The sequence below is a fragment of the Suricata suricatta genome, chromosome 10, assembly GCF_006229205.1.
Source record: "Suricata suricatta isolate VVHF042 chromosome 10, meerkat_22Aug2017_6uvM2_HiC, whole genome shotgun sequence".
Classification (NCBI taxonomy): domain Eukaryota; kingdom Metazoa; phylum Chordata; class Mammalia; order Carnivora; family Herpestidae; genus Suricata; species Suricata suricatta.
In genome coordinates this window covers 36,931,019-36,950,387 of record NC_043709.1, presented here as the reverse complement: position 1 = coordinate 36,950,387, position 19,369 = coordinate 36,931,019, and the positions used below count along the sequence as shown (strand labels likewise).

The 19,369-nt window shown below is 38.3% G+C and overlaps 1 protein-coding gene across 1 annotated transcript in view; it reads left to right on the top strand.

The window, feature by feature from the left end:
- The window catches only part of OTOGL (otogelin like), a 142,162-nt gene that overhangs the window by 41,790 nt on the left and 81,003 nt on the right, over positions 1–19,369 (top strand). Inside the window, 8 exon segments of the mRNA XM_029954585.1 lie at positions 937–1,060; positions 2,942–3,119; positions 6,487–6,611; positions 9,617–9,826; positions 12,331–12,496; positions 13,286–13,360; positions 16,101–16,153; positions 17,725–17,887. Coding sequence (XP_029810445.1) covers positions 937–1,060; positions 2,942–3,119; positions 6,487–6,611; positions 9,617–9,826; positions 12,331–12,496; positions 13,286–13,360; positions 16,101–16,153; positions 17,725–17,887 — 1,094 coding nt within the window.

Below are 19,369 nucleotides of genomic sequence, written 5' to 3'. Positions count from 1 at the left end.
CTAATCTATATTATACTGTTGGTTATGATGCATCTTGATTTCTGACATTACAATATGAAAACAAATGTGTTTTAGATTAAATAGTATGTATCTAATTGTATTTCATTTCTCAAAAATGAAATTTATATGCATACTATTTTGAACATTTCATGCATGATTGCACAATGTACCTATGTTTTTGGTTAGGAAAACACTATTTTAAGGAGATGATTTTTGACACGGGTGAATCAGCTTCATGTATTCTAAATGGATTTGATGAATTTCTTAGCATACTGTAATATTTATTTTAGATATTTTCTTCAAGTAAACACATCAGTTATTTGTAAAGATACACTGATTTTCTTCTCTTTAAATCAGGTAGTCAATATTTGCAGAAATCTTTAATTTTCTAGTTTTATTCCAGTACGAAATGGTTATTTGCAACAAAAATTCTAAACTACTTTATTTGATTTTTCTACAACTTGATTTTTTTTTTCTTTGCAATATATCAGAGTCTGAATCAGCTTTCTACATAGGCTCCTAATTCCCTTTGTTCTTTTTCTTATTGAATTTTTTAATGTTTAGTATGCAACTTAAATGTCTTGGAGAGCTATTTTAACAGTGTGCCATGAAAAACATAATTACTGGCACTTTGTTGAGAACATTTTTATTTAATGTTCTAGTACAATATAGGTATTTATATGGTATACTTAATGTACTAAATAAATACAAATTTTATTAGTAATGGGGCTATATATTATATGTTAAGTACTTTATTATATTACTTATACTAAAGCCTTCTCTATATCAAAATTGTTATCTATGTGCACTCTCTTTCTCCTAGCTTCTCCCCATTCCTCTCTTGCTTTCTCCCGTTCCCCTCTCCTTTCATCCCAGTCTCTTTCTGTGTCCTATTTTTCTCTCATTCCTTTAACCGATGATTTGATTTTTATGCAGAACCTTGGCTTGGTCTGCCTTCAGTCTATAACTCTAATTCTGGAGGACGATTTTAACAAACAAGTGACTCTTAGTAGAGGAGGACAAATCCTTACCAGTCCTAACCAAGGCTTCAATCTGAATGGTAAGAAGCAAGGCTAATGGTGTACTTGCCTTACACTGACAATAACAACCACAACCACAACCACAACAACATTAACAACACAACCTTCAGGAAGTCTTCTCTCATTGGCTGACTCACCTAACATCTGAGGGCCTATGTCTTGCCAGGTCCTCCACTAGACACCTCAGAGATGATCATGTCTGTGGGAACTAGTGTTCACCTCAAGTGGCCTAGAGTTTGCAAGGGGAGAGATACAAGCAAACAGCCATTTGCATAACATAAAATAAACTCAAAGATATGCACAGGGACTCTGGGGATCTAAGCGAGTCCAGCCTTGCACAGGAATGTGCAGGTGCAGTCAGGCAAGTTTTCTGAAGGAGGTGATGTCTCGTTCAGCACTCAGATCCGAGGACTGAAGGAGGTGGGGAAAGTGTCCCATGCAAAGAAGGAGGTATAGAACCGTGCAGTCTGAGTACGGGAAACTATGGCTAGTGTGGCACTGCTAAAGCCTGAAGAGGGTAATGGGGAACGTCCAGATATGAGACTAGGAAATAGGTGGGAGTGAGACTCGGGAAGACCTTCTATGGGAGGATTATTATGGTTTTCATGTTCTGGCTGTGTTCTAGCATAGTTATTTTTAGTACTGTCTTTCATTCCCAGAGATGTCCCAAGTTGTATTACTAATTACATGGTTATGTTATTCACTGTCATGCTCAGGGTGTTGAACTTGATATGGAACTGAATATGAAATTATCACTACTTGACTATTTTTATGTACAAAGATAACAATCCCATATGATTCAACCAAATAAATAATGTTTCAATGAGAAGAATGAGAGTCATTTTTTTTTTTGGTAGACTACTATGGCAACTCCGTGGAAGTGGTTTTGAGAGACGCTGGCAGGAAGCATGGAGGACAGTTAGGGTGTTACTGAAGTCAGGCATGCAGGGAGTGAGGAGGAACTGGTGTAAGGCAGTAACAGTGGAGATGGAAAGAAGACTTTTAGGGGGAAAAAGTGGTCTTAACCCAGTGATGGATTGGATCAGTGTTGGTTGGGGGAAGGGCAACAAGGGGCACGATGTGATCAAAGAATAGTTCTTAAATTTCTGAATTTCTGGGCGTGGTGACCCAATTGGTGGCAGAAATTGTGATAGGGAGACAGGAACAAGTTGGGCTGGCAGAAGTCACTAGCTCAGACCTGAGTACAAGTGTCTTGTCTCTTAAGGTGTCTGGTAAAAACCATGGCTCTCAGGTGCTGTGTCCCCTTTTTGCTGATAGTCTCAGGGGACTGCAGAAGTTTGTAGGAAAGTGCCGCTTCCTTACTGAAACATAACCAGTTTGGGGAAAAGTACACACACACGAGTCAAGAAAAAGAGGTCAGACTTCAAATGCTAAGGACTGTCCACACCTGCCAAGAGATGCTTGCCAACTGAAGTTACAGGTGGACATGACAATCTATTAAAAAGATCTGCTGAAGACTCTGAAAGAAGAGACAGAAGGGAAATGGGAGAAAAGAATGCACAGTGTGGCAAAAATTGGCCCTGGAGCACAGAAGCAGGTACTAGGAGCCTGCCTGCTTCATGTCCCTATCAGTCTCTCTCTCTCTCTCTCTCTCTCTCTCTCTCTCTCTCTCTCTCTCTCATCCCAAGCAGGCCCCCCATCACCAGTGTGAAGCCCAATGCGGAGCTCGAACCCACAAACTGAGAGCATGACCTGAGCCAAAACCAAGAGCTGAATGCTTATCTGACTGAGTTCCCCAGGCCCACCTTTAATGTTTCAAGTTTTTATTGAAATTCGAGTTCCCAGTCTCTTGAAAGAAGTGTTCTGGTGCTGTCTGCTAGTATTTCAGAACAGTGTCCGTGGGTCTCAAAGCTGATTTATGTATGTTTCTTTTCCCGCAGGAATTGTTGAAATTCAAACTCTGTCATCCTTATTTATTCTTCTAAAAACCACGTTTGGTTTAAAGATTCTGTTTGCTATAGATGGGGAAAGAGTTTATATTCAGCTCACTAGTGCCTGGAAAAGAAGAACATTAGGTCTGTGTGGCACTTTTAACGGGAACATAAGGGATGATTTTCTGTAAGTATGATTTCTGTACAGCTAACATGATTTAATGCCTAGCAATTTGGAGCATACAAATTCTTTCATTAGAAATGTTTACTTAACAAATAATAGCTTAGTCATCACTGTTCCAAGAGCTTTATATGATCATCTATTTAAATTTTATAGCAATCCCCTGATTAGTAGCTCTGTTTTATAGATAAAGAAACTCACTGACACCTCCAAAGCTCAAAGTCATTTAGCTCAAATATGGTGGGACCGGGCTGTGTATTTGGGTGTGCGACTCAGACCCTGTGGGCTAACCCGCAGAATAAGTACCTGTTATCATCTCTCCTGCCACCTATCAGAGTTAGCAGTATTTTATTTTTCAGTAGGCACTGCTTTTTAAAAATCTTAATATCATTTGGTATTAATGATAGTAGATTATACTTTTAAAATATTGATATCATCTGGTATGAATGATACCTCTAAAGTAACATTTTGGCACTAATTGAATTTTATGATAGTTGGTGTTTCATCAGAAGAAAAGCAAAACAGTACAGTTGTACCCTTCATACTGATGAAGCAATTTCACCTACTGTGAAAAGACACCGTATGTAATTTAGTGTAAATGCTTTGGGCACCTGTTCTTGAACTAAGTGCTGAGGGGCAATTTTTAAAAATTTTTAATGTGTTTTATTAATTTTTGAGAGACAGAGAGAGTCCCAGCAGGAGAGGGTCAGAGAGAAAGGGAGAAACAGAATCCAAAGCAGGCTCCAGGCTCTGAGCTATTGGTCAGCACAGAGCCCGAGGCGGGGCTTGAACCCACGAACCTTGAGGTCGTGACCTCGGCTGAAGCCGGACATTTAACCCACTGAGCCACTCAGGCATCCCAGGGCAATTTAAACAGTATCACATGGTTCTCATCTGCAAGGACCTTGTACTGCAGATCAGGAGGGGGTAATAGCCTTTAAGAAATAATTAGGTCAATGTAAGGTGCTAATCAATATATATAAAAACATTGAGGTAATTTCAAAATGGTAAATGTTGAGCTGTGTGGTCGTGCCTAGAAGCCCATCAGGGATTTTGAGTAGCTCAGTGTGGACTGGGTAACAAAGGAACATCTCATGGAGAAGCCATTCCCCGAATGCCACTGTTTTTAAAACACTTCTGCATATTTTTTCTATTTGGGTTTTCTTTTCCACCTCCTAATCTTTCTTGTGAATTCTGATTTATTGTTCAACCCAATTCAGACTCTATTTGCTTCAAAACAGGAGCTCATATCTCACGAGACAGAGTTAATTTTGACTCTGTTATCTATGAAAATCTGTCTTTATCTGTCTGGTTTCCACTTAAAACTGTGAGGGCTTTGAGAATAAGGATCAACTCCTTGATCCTTCTATTCTTAGAAACTCGCATGGCGTCTTATATACAGCAGACAGTTGATCTCAGTGGTGGTAGGCATTTTAATAGGGCTCCAAGAAAAGAATTTGGAGGGGCAAGGAGAACTGGCATTTAAAATTTTAAATTTCAAAAGAGAATTTCTTTTATCTTTTCTCCTGTGTCACTAATTTGTTCTTAGGTTATTTAGTTCGTTATGCTTCATTTATTTGTAGGTCAGAATATCAATATCTTTATCAGATTCATGCAACAGACTGTATTATGTGGCTTGGCTAAAATGTGCAGGAAAGAAGTTTAAGCCTTCCTTCTCTTTCTTGTTTATCAGAATGGGTTAGCAGCAGTCAGTGTGTAACAGATGGCAGATCTGTCTGCCTCTTTCTCGGGCACCAGTCGCCTCTACGTATAAACACTGAGGCATGATAACAGTGCAGGATAATATTTCAGTGTCATAGATAACTTTTGAACATTGTTTAGCTTTCTAACAAAACAGTTAAAATTCTTTACTTCATAAAGGTTGATGTGAATCTGGAAACATAGTGGAATGGAAAATATTAATTACTTGAAAATCTTATTACAGTAATTTAAGTGTGGTGAGCCCAAACATTGTTCTATAAAATGAAAACAGAATAAATAAACGGGTCTACATTTTAGTTCCTCCTTTTTAAAAATTTATTGTTTTAAGTGAATTAAATAAATAAGAGAGTCAGTCTCTGAGTCTGTTCCTCCTGGGAACCCTGGCTATACCCATCACCTTGACCTATTTTGTCATCTTTTGCAGCATTGAAGAGAGAAGGAGAGAGAGAGAGAAAGCAAAGAGCTAGTGCTCCTTAATTTCTTCGAGTCTCAGGGCTCTTGTTTGAGCAAAATGAGATTTTGGATTAGGTGTTTTAGTTCTTTATAGTTCTGGAATGGTTTAATTTTGAGGAATTGGAAAAGGGAAAGGGTGGAGACAGGGGATGAGCATTGTGGGGTGGTTTGTGAAGCTCCTTTTTCTTCTCCTCTCTCAGCTACTGTGGTGAGAGCTCCCTCTAGTTACTAGTGACTGAGGTCAGTGGCAACCAAACGCGCGAATTTATTAGGAAAATATGGAGAGCTGAGATAAAGCCTACTGTACTATTTGACCATGTTGTTGGAGTTTTCATTAGTCAAGTTTTGCTTGGTCAAAGCTTCCTACAGGAGATCTAATCCAACCTGATTCTTCAGGTAGCTTTGACAATGTCTGGGACAGTGTCCAGTCGGGATTGTCATATATTAAATACTGGTTGATGAGTTATTAAACCTTGATAGCTGCTGGAGGAGGCATTTTAGTGTTTGGCCCTTAAGTGGTGTGGTGGTTTACAAGACTGACTTCAGAAGGGTAGATGTTTCTTGTCTATTTTGGTTTGCTGAGGAAACTAAAGTGAGCAACCTTGATGACATATGGCTTTTGTACCATTTTCCCTCAATTTTCTTTTGGTTTGCCTAACTTCAGAAGGGAACCTCAGTATTTCAGTCCTCATAATGAAAATTGAAATACTAAATCAGTAATATAGGCTATTTATATTTGGAACATTTGTCTTTATCCTAAAAGAATCATGTAAGCTACCCACCTTTACCTCTCCCCATGCACCCTAAAGCACAAACACATTAATGATTTGATTGTTTGAATGATTCATTAAGTTGGTAAAAAATGGAATTTGAATCTTGGCTCTGACGCTTAGCAGATGAATAAATGTTACTATTTCTCTGAGCTTCTGCTTTCCTTTCTCTTTCAAATGGGAATCATATTTCTTCACAAGGCCGAGGGGATTATTAAATAAAACCATAGATGTCCACAATTTGACATATTATAAACTCTTAATAACTGGAAGCTAGTATCATGCATATTTTTAAAAAATAGAACATTTCAAGCTCTAAGTTTTCTTTGTAAATTAAAAAAATGTGTTCTCCATTTTCAATATTTGAAGACCATGAAAAAATGCAGTGAATGGGAGAGACTATGATGCATGTTATTTTTGCTTTCTAGGTCTCCATCAGGCATGATAGAAGACACCCCACAACTCCACTCGTATGCTTGGAGAGTTTCCTCCACTTGTTTCGCCCCTGTTCATGTTCCTATGGTGGACCCCTGTAACATTAATCAACAAAACAGTAGGTCTTTTTCACTGCATGCAAACCTAGAGGAAAGTTCCACCTATTGCTGTCATCTTATACAATTAATTAGATATGCCTCTTTATGTAATCAAGGTTATTTTTTATAAAGAGTTCCAGAAAATGACTATTTTATTTCCTAGTTTGCATTAATAAATTTACTTATTTTAGGTGTTTACACCTGAATCCCTAAACTCTTCACAAATGTAGGCTGGAGATGTCAGATGCTTTAATTCTAAGGGAAATCTCCAGAAGTACTGTAATAATGCTGTTAGAGTTTGCGATGTTTGACTTGAGTTCCGTAGTGTGACAGCTCATGTAGATTCTTCTGTCTATTGCTATCACATTACCAGTCTTACTGAGACAGCCTACTATGGCTTCATAAGCAGGGGCCAGCGATCCAAGGAAGTCTGTGCTATCAAGTGTGCAACAATTTGAGAGGGTCATGCTCCAGGGTTCCAATCTGCAATGACAGTGCAACAAACAATGCCAAGAATTTCTGTACTTTTTTTACTAAAGCCACAGTAAACCATGTAAAAGCCTGTTTCACTGATCAATAGAATAAGATCTATTGTTATATACATATATTTTGCAAAATCACTATGAAAACAATTAGTATGTATACTTCAACATTTTTACAGTTTTAATTTGTTCCTTTAATTGTTTTGGCTAATTTACTGTTTCTATGTAGTTCTTTTGCATACATTATTAATATTGTTTGAGTGTCCATATGAACCCAGTACAATTTCTGCATTTTGTAGTGGTTGTTTGGGAGGAATCTTTTGATTATAATATGGTCCTTAGTGTTAATTTATGGAAGGAATACAGGATAAGGCTTTCAGTGCTGCTAGCTTTTTGTCTTAGCTAGGTTATGAACTTACAAAAGATTGCTAACTTCCATGGTCATTTTTTTCTATGTATAATAAGAGGATTAGGCTAAAGTCTTGTGGTCTCTATTATTGAATCCTTTTTTTTTTTAAAAAAGTTTATTCATTTATGGGGCTCAGTCTCACAAACAGTGAGATGATGACCTGGTCTGAAATCAAGAGTTAGATGCTTAACTGATTGAGCCAACCAGTTGCCCCTATAATTCAATACTTTTACTCTCACTCCCATTTAATAATACCTTCCTTCCTATTCTGTCTTCAAATTTCTACAATTAGATTTTCTTCTCTTTCAAATAGTCTTGCTCAGTTTGCTTCTAACTTTCTCAGTTCTCTCTTTGATATTGCAACAACTTTACTTTTTGTTTTTTTAATAACATGTAAAAGCTGGAGTAGAGTCCAAATGACAAATACAATTTCTCTCTGTTTTTTTTCCTTATGATCTCCCTTTATTATGTATATATTATGTATATATTTTATCACTTTTATCACCCTATCTCATGTCTTCTATGACATATATTTTAGATATTATTCTTCTTCAAGTTTGTCATGACCTATTTTTAAACGTTTCAGATAGGTAAAGTTAGAAAGATTCCAGAGAAAGGAAAATAGATAAAAGTCAATATTTCTGAAGGATATTTTTTCATAAGAATCTTCTGGAATCACCCTTTTACTTAATGCTAGTAGGAATATTTTTTTGATCTACAAATCCTTAAGGCACACAGTAAAAGCCCCACTGATGTATTGCTTTGCTTTAGCATTCCTGGGGATTAGAAGGATGCATGCCAACGGAATGCGGTTATTGTCTAAGTTACTTATTTTCATAGCAATGCAAAAGTATGATACTCAAACAATTACCATGTGTTTCCTTACCAAAATTGAAATTTGCAATATTTAAAATATGTGACAAAATACATTCAGGTGGTTTTTTCCCCTTTAAATTCCAGTTAGTTAACATATAGTGCAATATTAGTTTCAGGTGTAGAATTTAGTGATTCGTCACTTCTATACAACACTCTTCTTGTGTTCATCACAGCAAGTGCCCTCCTTAATACCCATCACCTATTTAACCCATACCTGCCCCACCTCCCCTCCAGTGTCCCTCAGTTCAGTCTCTAGAGTTAAGAGTCTGTTTCTTAGTTTGCATCTCTTATTTGGGTCCCTGTGTTCATTTTTTCCCCTTAAATTCCACATATGAGTAAAGGCATATGGTACTTGGCTTTCTCAAACTGACTTATTTCTCTTAGCATACTACTCTCTTGTTCCATCCATGTCATTGTAAATAGCAAGATTTCATTCTTTTTTATGGATGATTTGGGTTTTTTTTTTTTTATAAAGATGGGATCTAGATTGCTTTGTCAAACTTGGTTATTCCTATAATTCTGTTTGTTCCTTCTCAAGGGAAAAGTCAATAAATTTCAAGAAGGGATTACATAGACCTCCCAAAATGGCTTTGTAGTTATATTTCGTTTGTGGTCTGATCCCTAATTTCTATTCATTATTCATTTATTCATGCATTCTTAGATTCATTTATCAAACATTATTGCCAGACATTGTGCTCCGTCCTTTGTGTCTTGTGCAGACAATGTATTCAATGACTATATGGCAACTGCCACATTATCATTTACCCCAGAGACTTCATTGGAATGAGATGATTCCCAATCCTTCCTGGATAGTTGTGTATCTTAGGGAGTTGCCATAGCACCCACAATCTGGCACCATTATTACTGTGTGTAGCTGTCTGGAGATAGGTCTTCCAATATTCATCAATTTTTATAGCAGAATTGGGGTGATTTTCTATGATGATCCTTAGGCAATAGGGTGGGATTGTGGCCATTTCTATTGACCCTTCTGTAACTCTTATTATTCAGGTATAGCACAATATTTTTTTTTTTTTTTGCTAAAAGATTATTAAATGTAGATTAAGTTCTGGCACCAATATTACTATAAGTAAAGATATATAAATGGAAAATATTGGTGCTTGTTGAAAATAATAGGCAATTCAGTACATTTCTAGGAAAGCAATGCTTGGATAGTTCTAGAATTTGGTACTGAGAGGTAAGACTAGTAAATGAGGTGCTGATGTTGTTGTTGTTGTATTTGTTTGTTTTTGTCTGTTAGTTGGATACGCAGCACACTGTGATGTTATCCGCCAGGAGCTCTTTGCCCCCTGCCACATCTACATTAGCCCGGGGCTGTACTATCAGCTGTGCCGTCATGATGCTTGCAAGTGTGGAAGCGCCTGTCTGTGCAACGCTCTTGCCCACTATGCCTACCTCTGTGGCCAGCGTGGTATCATCATTGATTTCAGAGCTCAGGTTTCATTCTGTGGTGAGTATGATAATGGCACAAATAAAGATGATCAGATGACACTTTAGAGAGTTTTGTGTTTGTAATTACTGTGTTTTTTAAAAAAGAAAGGTCAATGTTGCCAAAGACAGTTGAAATCTGAGTATAGTGTGCAAACATGAAAAACAAATACAATACTTCATTACTTAAAATTGAAGGTATGTTGGACAACACACCAATAATTTTTTACCATTTTAATATAAGCAATATTAGAGTTGTAACTGCATGGTTTGAGGTATGCAACAGACATAATGTGAAAAATTAAAAAAATTGATCTTATAAATGTCATATCTAAGTATTGGGAAGTATGGAATTTATGTGATATGGTGACACAGGTGATTTGTAGTTAAATAGATAAGTTACACTACGGTAATTATCTCAAGTTCAGTCTGGGGTTTTGGTGTCATCTCATTCACAGTAGATTGTTTCTTTTTCTTTTAAAGTTATTTATTTATTTATTTATTTATTTATTTATTTATTTATTTATTTATTTATATGAGAGAGAGAGAGAGAGAGAGAGACAGACAGACAGAGAAAATCCCAAGCAGGCTCTGCACTCTCAGTGCTGTGGGTGTGGAGCCTGATGTAGGCTTGAACCCATGAACCATGAGATCATGACCTGAGCTGAAATAAAGTCAGACACTTACCCAACTGAGCCATCAGGGTGCCCAGACTGTTTCCTATCTTTATGTGTTCTATATATTTTTTATGAGTTAATCTTTGCCAGGACCACCCCTTACTTACCCTGCCCTTTTAGTATCTTTTATGACCCAGATTTTAGGAGCATCACTTTCTCCACACTCCTCCTCCTAAATGTTTCATAAAACGTTTTCTTATCATTCCAGGGGTAAACTGACTAGTTTTGATATTAATTTCTCAGCTTGGGTTTTCTAAGACAAAAATAATGGCAATATAAAAGTAATACAACTCCCTATGCCATACAGCACAGGATATAAATCTGGGATTTGATTTCTCAGAGGATACTCTATTTCATCACAGACCCCACAGAATTAGAGAAGCTTTCCTGGCATCTTCCTGTACTAGGATCAGATTTCTTCTGGTCCTGGAGTTGGCAAATGACACCCTTGGGCTGTCTATGTTTTTGTAAATAAAGTCTATTGCCCATAGGTTTACTCATTGTCTACGGCTACTTTTGAGCTAGAAGGGCCGAGCTGAGTAGCTGTGACAGAGGCTGTATGGCCTGCAAAGCTGAGGCCATTTGCCATTTGACCCTTTACAGAAAAAGTTTGCTGATCTCTGCTGCAGTACATCTCTCAGCTAAGGATGGGGCTTTTCTGAGGGTCCAAGTTAAAGTTCTCCTAGGTCCCTCCTTGCTTTGTGAAGGATCAGCTCTCATTTTCCTTTCCCACATGAGTTAAATGTAAGGTTCAAGATTACGTGGACCCATTCTCCCTTTCTTTCCTCCGAATTCTGAATTTTATTTTTCTCATTTCATGTGGCACCTGGGGAGATGACCCCCCCTTTGTTTTCCTCACAAGATCAGTTATACATTTAACATAATTTCAATTAGGTTTTATCTAGCATTTTCTAGGTTTTATTTTTAAAAGTGTGTTTTTAGATTATTTTAGTTTGCCTAAAATGATTTTGGGTTGGTCTAAAGAGAAATTAGAGAGATTTAGAAAAAAAGTGTGTACATGATTTAAAAAGTGAAAAGTAAAAGCTACGAGTATGGATCATATAAGTCAAGTTTTGCCTTATTTGTAGGAGGCTTACAGTTTACTTAGGTTTACATAATGTCATAAACAAGCTGATGTCAATATAGCAGTGAATAGGTTTAAACTGTGAATACAGGAAGGTTAATTAGACATGTAAAACAACTTAAATATTAAAAAATATGGTACAGGCTATTAAAGACTGTTATAAAATGTCGCATTAAAAACAGAATATGTCTGTCACACTTCTATTGAGGCAAAAATAGTTGGTCATTGAACAACATGGGAGCAAGGGGCACTGATGTCCCAACCACCCAAGTGCCAACCACCCACAGTCAAAATCTGCTATAATTTTTGACTCCCCCAAACACTTAGCTACTAATCACTTATTCTTACCCAGAAATCTTACTGATAACATAGTCAATAAACACACATTTTGTGTGTGTATTATATACTGTATTCCTACAACAAAGTAAGCTAGAGAAAAGAATGTTAAAATCATAAAGAAGATAAAATACATTCACTACTGTTCTATGTTTGCTGAAAAAAATCCAAGTATAGGTAGAGGAACCCAGATAGTTCAAACCTGTGTCATTCAAATGTTGACTGTAACCATTTTATTTAGTTATTTATTTCCTTATTTATCTGTTTGCTTGTTTATTGTTTCTGTTACAAGACTCTACAATGTTCTAGGCTTATTGATGGAACATATCTTTGTTTTTCATGACTCATGTCTATCAGAGACCTAGAGCCCAGCGCACATGCGTCTGTGCCCTGTGGCAATTCCTCTCACCTGACGCTCCTTCGTCCTAGGGGTCGTGTGTCAGAAGGGCATGCTGTACCATCACTGCTCTTCCTTCTGTCGCCGCTCCTGCACATCTCTCGCTGCCCCCGAGCGGTGTAGTGACGACTGTGCAGAGGGCTGCAACTGTCCTGAAGGCAAATACTATGAAGACACGCTTAGCTTTTGTGTGCCCATGTAAGTCACCGGAATGGGTGGGTGGGGTCCAGTGTTTCTCTCTCCTTTTCCTTACAGGTTAAGTGGAGTTTCGTGCCTGTGTCATCTCTCTCTCTCTCTCTCTCTCTCTTTTCAAATTTAATTGACTCAGCACCATTTACTGGAAGATAAATTTTCTCCATTATTGAACAGCTATTTTTCTCTAAAATAAGTGTGCATATATGCAAAAATCTGCATGTGGGTTGTTCCATTAATGTTTCTTAATGTCTTTACCTTTATTTACTTATTTTTAATGCTGTACGTGTTTACAAATAGCTGCAGAAAGAGCTATGGAATATGATGGCTCACTTTTCTACTTGTTTTAACCATATCAAAATTAATAACAAGGTTTGTTTCACTGCCATGTGACAAATTTTAGGAGCAGGATTGAACTGTCTATCAGGACTCAGAAATCCCTCAGATCTCATGGGAGATCTAGACTTTTGTCTTATGGGCTGAAATGATATATCAATTGTATTTCTCTAAAGTGCATTCAGGGCCTTTTTTTTTTTTTTTGGCAACAAAAACAACACAGCCTGTACTGTGACTGACACGTTACAGAATTTGTACTATAGAAAACACAGTCTGAAGGTACACAGCGCTCCACATGTAAGCGGTCATTGAACAGAATTGCATGCAGGCTCATGGAATAATGTCATCTTTAGAGTGTGCCTCAGAGTTACCAATTCAGAGCATGAGGTCTGCTTGATTTTAGTGGCTTTTTAAAATTTATATCCTATTTTATTAACTTAAGTTTTTTTTACATTACAGATTTCACTGCCGGTGTCACTATAGGGGCAGCGTTTATCAGCCTGGAGAGCTCATCCCAACACCGTCGGGCTTATGGTAGATTTCAATGATGGGGATGTACTTGACAACATGTACTAATACAATTTTTAATCAAAACTTTAAATGCGACTTCTGTAATTTCAAATATAAAGATAAGTTTAATGTGGCATTTAAAGCCATATATTTAAAATTTTTTTATTTTTATTTTTGAGAGAGAGACAGAGACAGAGTAAAAGCAGGGGAGGGCAGAGAGTGAGGGAGACAGAAGCAGGCTCCAGGCTCTGAGCTGTCTACAGAGAGCCCGATGCAGGGCTCGAACCCATAAACCATGACACCATGACCGGAGTCGAAGTCGAACACTTAACCAACTGAGCCACCCAGCTGCCCCTCAGCTGTATCTTTCTTACCTTTCAGCATGGAGTGCCCAAGCCTTATGCTCATAACTGCAGAAAACAGTTATAAATTGAAGTGTCAATCAGCAAAACAGAAGCCCTTGAATTAATTTGCTTCTCAGATAGAAGCCCTGCAGGTTGCTGAGAGGTTTTGGTTGGATTGAACCACATCACACACTGGAGCCAGTGAGCCCCCTCCCTAGTGACGTTGATCCCCATGAGATAACACTTACTCATGGCTAACACTCTTTCCTGTTGTGCCCTGTTGGTTGAAAATGCAGACAGGACCACGCAGCAGTCCACACTGATTTTCATCCCACTCCCTCTTTTAGTGGCCCCAGAGGGACAACTGACGGTAGATAATAGTAACAGTAATGATAATACTAATGTTATCTGGCCATTTCTGTAGTCTTGGTGCCATTCTACAGGTCTTATGTCTATTACTAAAATGCTCACCACTGTACCCCTAAGAGATAGGCACTGTTGCTTTAGCCCCAGTGTACAGGTGAGGAAAATGAGGCACAGGCAGTTAAGAAACTGGGGAATAAGGCTGATTTTCAATTCTGGGAAACCTGGCTCTGCAGCGCTTGCCCTACCAACCACTTTGCTCAGCAGCTTATTTTGTATGTACGGCAGAATAGTCAATTTAACTTTATTGTTATCTCCATCTCCCTTCCTGCCATCCCTCAATCAAGACACAAAGGCACCCGGCTCCTGAATCTTTCTCTCATAGGCTGTGCTACTAGCCAGTCTCCCAAACTAGAAATTTGGGAGCCATTTTGGACTTCTTCCTCCTGCTCAACATTCCCAGTCAGTAGCTCCCAACCACAGTGGGCTTTTTATTTTATGGATATGAGTGAAACTCATTCCCTCATTCCCATCACTGCATGCTAGCAATGTCTCTCACTGTCTCCTTTCTGGACATTTCCACCTGGTTTTCTTGCCTCTAGGCTTGCCCCCTTCCATTTTACCTCAGTGCTGTATCTCTTTAGAATTTAACGTAATTGGATTTATTTAAGTAAACTTGGCAAAAGCAAAGGAACTCTTCCACCTCAAAAAGGAAAAAAAGAATTCCATTAGTGTAGTGACCTCATCTACCACTCCTCCTGAAAGACCTATGCCCCAGAGAGACTATGACATGGAAGACGTGGATCTGTGCCCTGAATCTGTCGGTCTCAGTTCCTCTGTCATGCACAGTGCGAGTAAATCACAGCTCTGAGTGTCATCTCGTGTTACATGACACCTAAGCATACTTTTCATGTGATATGGCCTAGTATGTTAGTCCGCTTCTTCACCTGGGCTCAAATACAGAACACATGATCTGGTCCAAAGCTGAAGTAAAAGCTGTCTATGTTGGAATTATTGAGAACTGATGTGTTGTTTCCTGTCTTGATTTGTTTTCAAATAATTTTTTAATGTTTATTTATTCTTGAGAGAGAGAGAGAGAGAGAGTGTGTGTGTGTGTGTGTGTGTGTGTGCCAGCAGGGGAGGGGCAAAGAGAGAGGGACACACAGAATCTGAAGCAGGCTCAGTGCTCTGAGCTGTCAGCATGGAGCCCGACATGGGGCTCCAACTCCAGAACTGTGAGATCATGACTTGAGCTGAGGTCGGACAGTCGATGGACTGAGCCACCCTGGTGCCCCACGGATATCATTTTAAAACTGAGACATAATTAAATGATACCTTCTTAAGGGATTTTCAAGATTAATCTTGCCTGATTTGGTTTGCCATTTGCCCTGAATTTAGATCCTAATTTTCAAGCAAAATGTGACTCCACTGTATCTTCAACACTGCTGCCAAAATGAGTTTTCTAGAATTGGAACCAACCACATTACTTTTCCACTTAAGGTCTCCGGGGTAAAGTCTTAGTATCTTTATGGATCTGACTTTTGCCTCTTTGCCATCTGCATCTCCTGTCACTTCTTGTGTTGTATTTTGTCACACAGAACACTGTCTACAACATGTGACTTTGTACCACATCTCCTCTGAGTGTCACAGCCTTCCTGCTTTATCCATATCATAACCTCCATCCGTTGTTTAAAACTGTCCAGACTTTACCTTCTCTGTCTTGATGTCAGTTGCCAACAGATTTTAAGACATTTTTCTGTGATTTACTTCTGTATCTTGAATATATTTCCATGCTGCATGTGTCACACTGCATTAATTATTTACTTATATGTCTTCCTTTCTTACTAGAACATAAGCGCTTGGGTAAAGACTATGAATTTTGGTTTTTGTATCTCCCATGCCTATTGCAGAGCCCACACATACATGTTTGATAAACATTGAACTGAAATAACTCTCTTCAAACTGGAGCTAAGCTAGACTCTTATTTGATTGTTTTTGAAACACATAAAAAACTGAGTTGTGGCTTCATGAATTAACTATTTGTTTGCTTCTACTAGCCAGTGTTCAAACGGGACCGTGAAATGTGATGAGCCAGCGACGCCCTCTACTGGTAAGATCTAGATAGATGTTCTCCTTAAAGAATGCAGTTTCAATACTGCTGCCATTTTTCTGGAAATCATAAGTCCATCACAGCCCTCCTTGCCAATATGCATGAATATAGTCTTGGGATTACTCCTCAATATGGTGCTCCCGTGCTTCCTAACTTTTTCACTTTCATAATAATTGTAGGACGTCCTAGGATGAGCTTGCAAGGGTGCTAAGGGGCAAAGCTAATCGACCTAGGGGATGTTACCTAGATGCTGCCTACCCCAGGACCACGTCAGGTGCATGGAGAGCTTGAGGCATATGTATCCAGGCACGTGTTGAAACCCACTTATGGAGCAGCAGTGGGAAACTACTCTAGACCAGGACTTCTCAGATTTAATGTGTGCACAATCACCTGGGGATTTTGGTAAAACATTAATTCTGATCCAGCAGGTCAGGGATGATGTCTGAGAGTCTACATCTCTGCTTATGACCAAGGGGATGTCATTACCACAAGTTCTTGGACTCTAAAACTAGCAGCCATTACTTAAAAGTGGCTTCTAAAATGACATCTACTGCCATCTCTCTTTAGAATGTCATTTTTTACTTGCATATCATTCCTGAAAATCCTATATATATTAGAACACCCTATATATTATTTATCTTCACCATAACACCTCAAATTTTTAGTTGCTGTTAAGAAATTCTAGGGAATTCATAAAATACACTACTTTCATTACTTTTAATAGATATAGTCTAGATAAAATGGAGCTATTATTTTGTTATTTATTTGCATTGTCTTGTATAGTCTATTACAAATTAGCTTTGATTTATAGGCCCTGGATTTGCTTTATGATAAGGATTCAAGCTATCTAGGTTTCTTTACAGCGTATGTTCATGGACCACACATACTCAGAAGCAACTGGAGCATCCTTCTCCTCTCCCATTTGCTTCGGTGTGGCTTAGAATAAAGAGGAGGAAATCCAGGTGGCCAGACTTCTCACAGAGGAATGCACAAGATTTGATCCCATTGGCCCCAGAAAAAGGAGCTTATTTGATCTCTATGAGCCCAAAAGCATTCTGGAAGAATATGTATCCCCTACTCTGTCTATAATTATGTCTACTTCTGCACTTCTGTGGTGTAGTGAGGACTGATACAAATAATGACTCAGAGGTGAAGCAAGATCTAAAAGTATTATGTGTTCTTGTAAATACATGGCTTCATAAGAGCTTCAGTATATTATATTACCAGTCCCTCCAAAATTGAAAATGTATGTTTGGATTAATCAAAATACCCTGTTTCTTTACCTCAGAAAATTATATAATAGTTGTTTGGCTATTGCTTTGGGGAAGGCAGTTAAGGTTTTCAAACTGAAAAGAAGTTTTAGACATTTAGGAGACAAAAGAGAATCTTCCTAGAAAAGGTTTGTAAGCTCCTCAAACAAACCTTACAGAGTCCGAGCATCATCTAATAATAACTGGTAAGATACTCTACGGTGAAATGTGCTTGGATGACAAATGCATATCAGTATGGTTGTTTGTTTATGGACCAAATACAGGGCTAATGGTATTTTATGTGTGACTTTTTCTCTAAAGTTCATGCCTGCCCTGAGGGAAAAGTGTATTTTGACTGCAGATTTCCTGACCCTGAATTGCCAGCTGGTGGTGTAAATTGTGAGACTACGTGTGCAAACCTGGCCATGAACTTCACTTGCGCCCCATCCTCGCCCTGTATAAGTGGCTGTGTTTGTGCTCCAGGGTAAGCCTCTTTTTTTAGAAAAAAATTAGAGCATTCAGAATTTGACAGAAAATGCAAGAGCTCTTAAAAACATTATTTATAAACATATCTAAAATTGGTGTTCTGTCTGGTGGTTAACTTTGAGTTGATACCTTGAAGACTATTGTAATTATTTTGCTATACTCATGTAATATATCACATATATTTATATGAAATATTCCGTATGATGTATAACAGATGATTCAATATGTCACACATATGTTATATATACATTATTAAAGTCCTGCAAAGAATCTAGGAGAGAATTCATATTAGGATGGATTTGGCATTTATCTCCTGGTTTAACTGCAATTTTGGGAAAGTAATAGTGATCCTGCGTCCATTCAAAATACTTCAAGTGCATATCTTTTGTATATTCTATTGTGCTGTTGATGTTGTTAGGTTATAGTGATGCTAATGTTTTATTTAGTGGCTGTTACAGAAAGTGGTGTGTTGAGGTGACATAGGGCAATGGGTACTAGTGGGAGCTCAGGCTTCAAACACACCAGAGTTCAAATCCCAGCTCTGCTAACTGACTGATTATTCTGCAAGTTTCTTTTAGGCCTGTAGCTTTGTGAGATTGCGGGGGACCAGCCCACGCACCAGAGTCCAAGGGTCTCTGAGTAGGGGGTTGGTGTCGGCGAAATATCTATAAGAAAGAACACAGACAACATGAATGGTGGAAGAGACCACACTTTACTGTGAAACTTGGTGTCTTATATACCATAGGTGATTACATCATTTTTCTAATGATTACATTGTTACTTCCAGAAAAATTATTATTTCCATGGTAGCAAAAACAGAAAATCAAAATAGAAACGAGGTACAACACAGAAGATCAAAAAACATAATTCATCACTCAAAATACATCAGCAGGGGTTTGTTTTATGTACATAGTGATATCATTAACCGAAGCTTATGACAAGGCTATTTTTTCTTACAGGCTTAAACAATAGTCTGTGAGTAAGGTGCCCATAACTAGGGAGGAAGTTTCAATCAGAAAATCTGCCCAGTGACTGAAACCATGATTACCAAGTGGCATGATTAATAGGAGAACTAACCCCAGTCTCTGATCCACTTAGGTCAAGCAGTCAAGCGCACACATTTTCAAGTAGGGGAAGCAGGGTCCCAAAGGCCACACAGCGCTTCTGGCTGGATGGGCCCCAACATGAGATATGCTGTGTGTGTGTGTGTGTGTGTATTGAGTCACTATCTTATGGCAGAATAATCTACTACTAACTTTGTCAATTTCTTTAGTAGAAGTAATGTCTCATACGCTGGAAAAGCAAATGCAGAATCTGGCATCTATCAGCTTCTTCCCAGGCATCTGTAACATCTGGTCTCCCTGGCCTTCTCTCTTCTGGTAGTGAATGGAGGCAGTGCCCAGAGAGAGGCAATTTGAGGCAAACAGGTCACCCATTCTTCCTTGGTGAATATATTCACACAGGGATTCTGGGGCTCTGT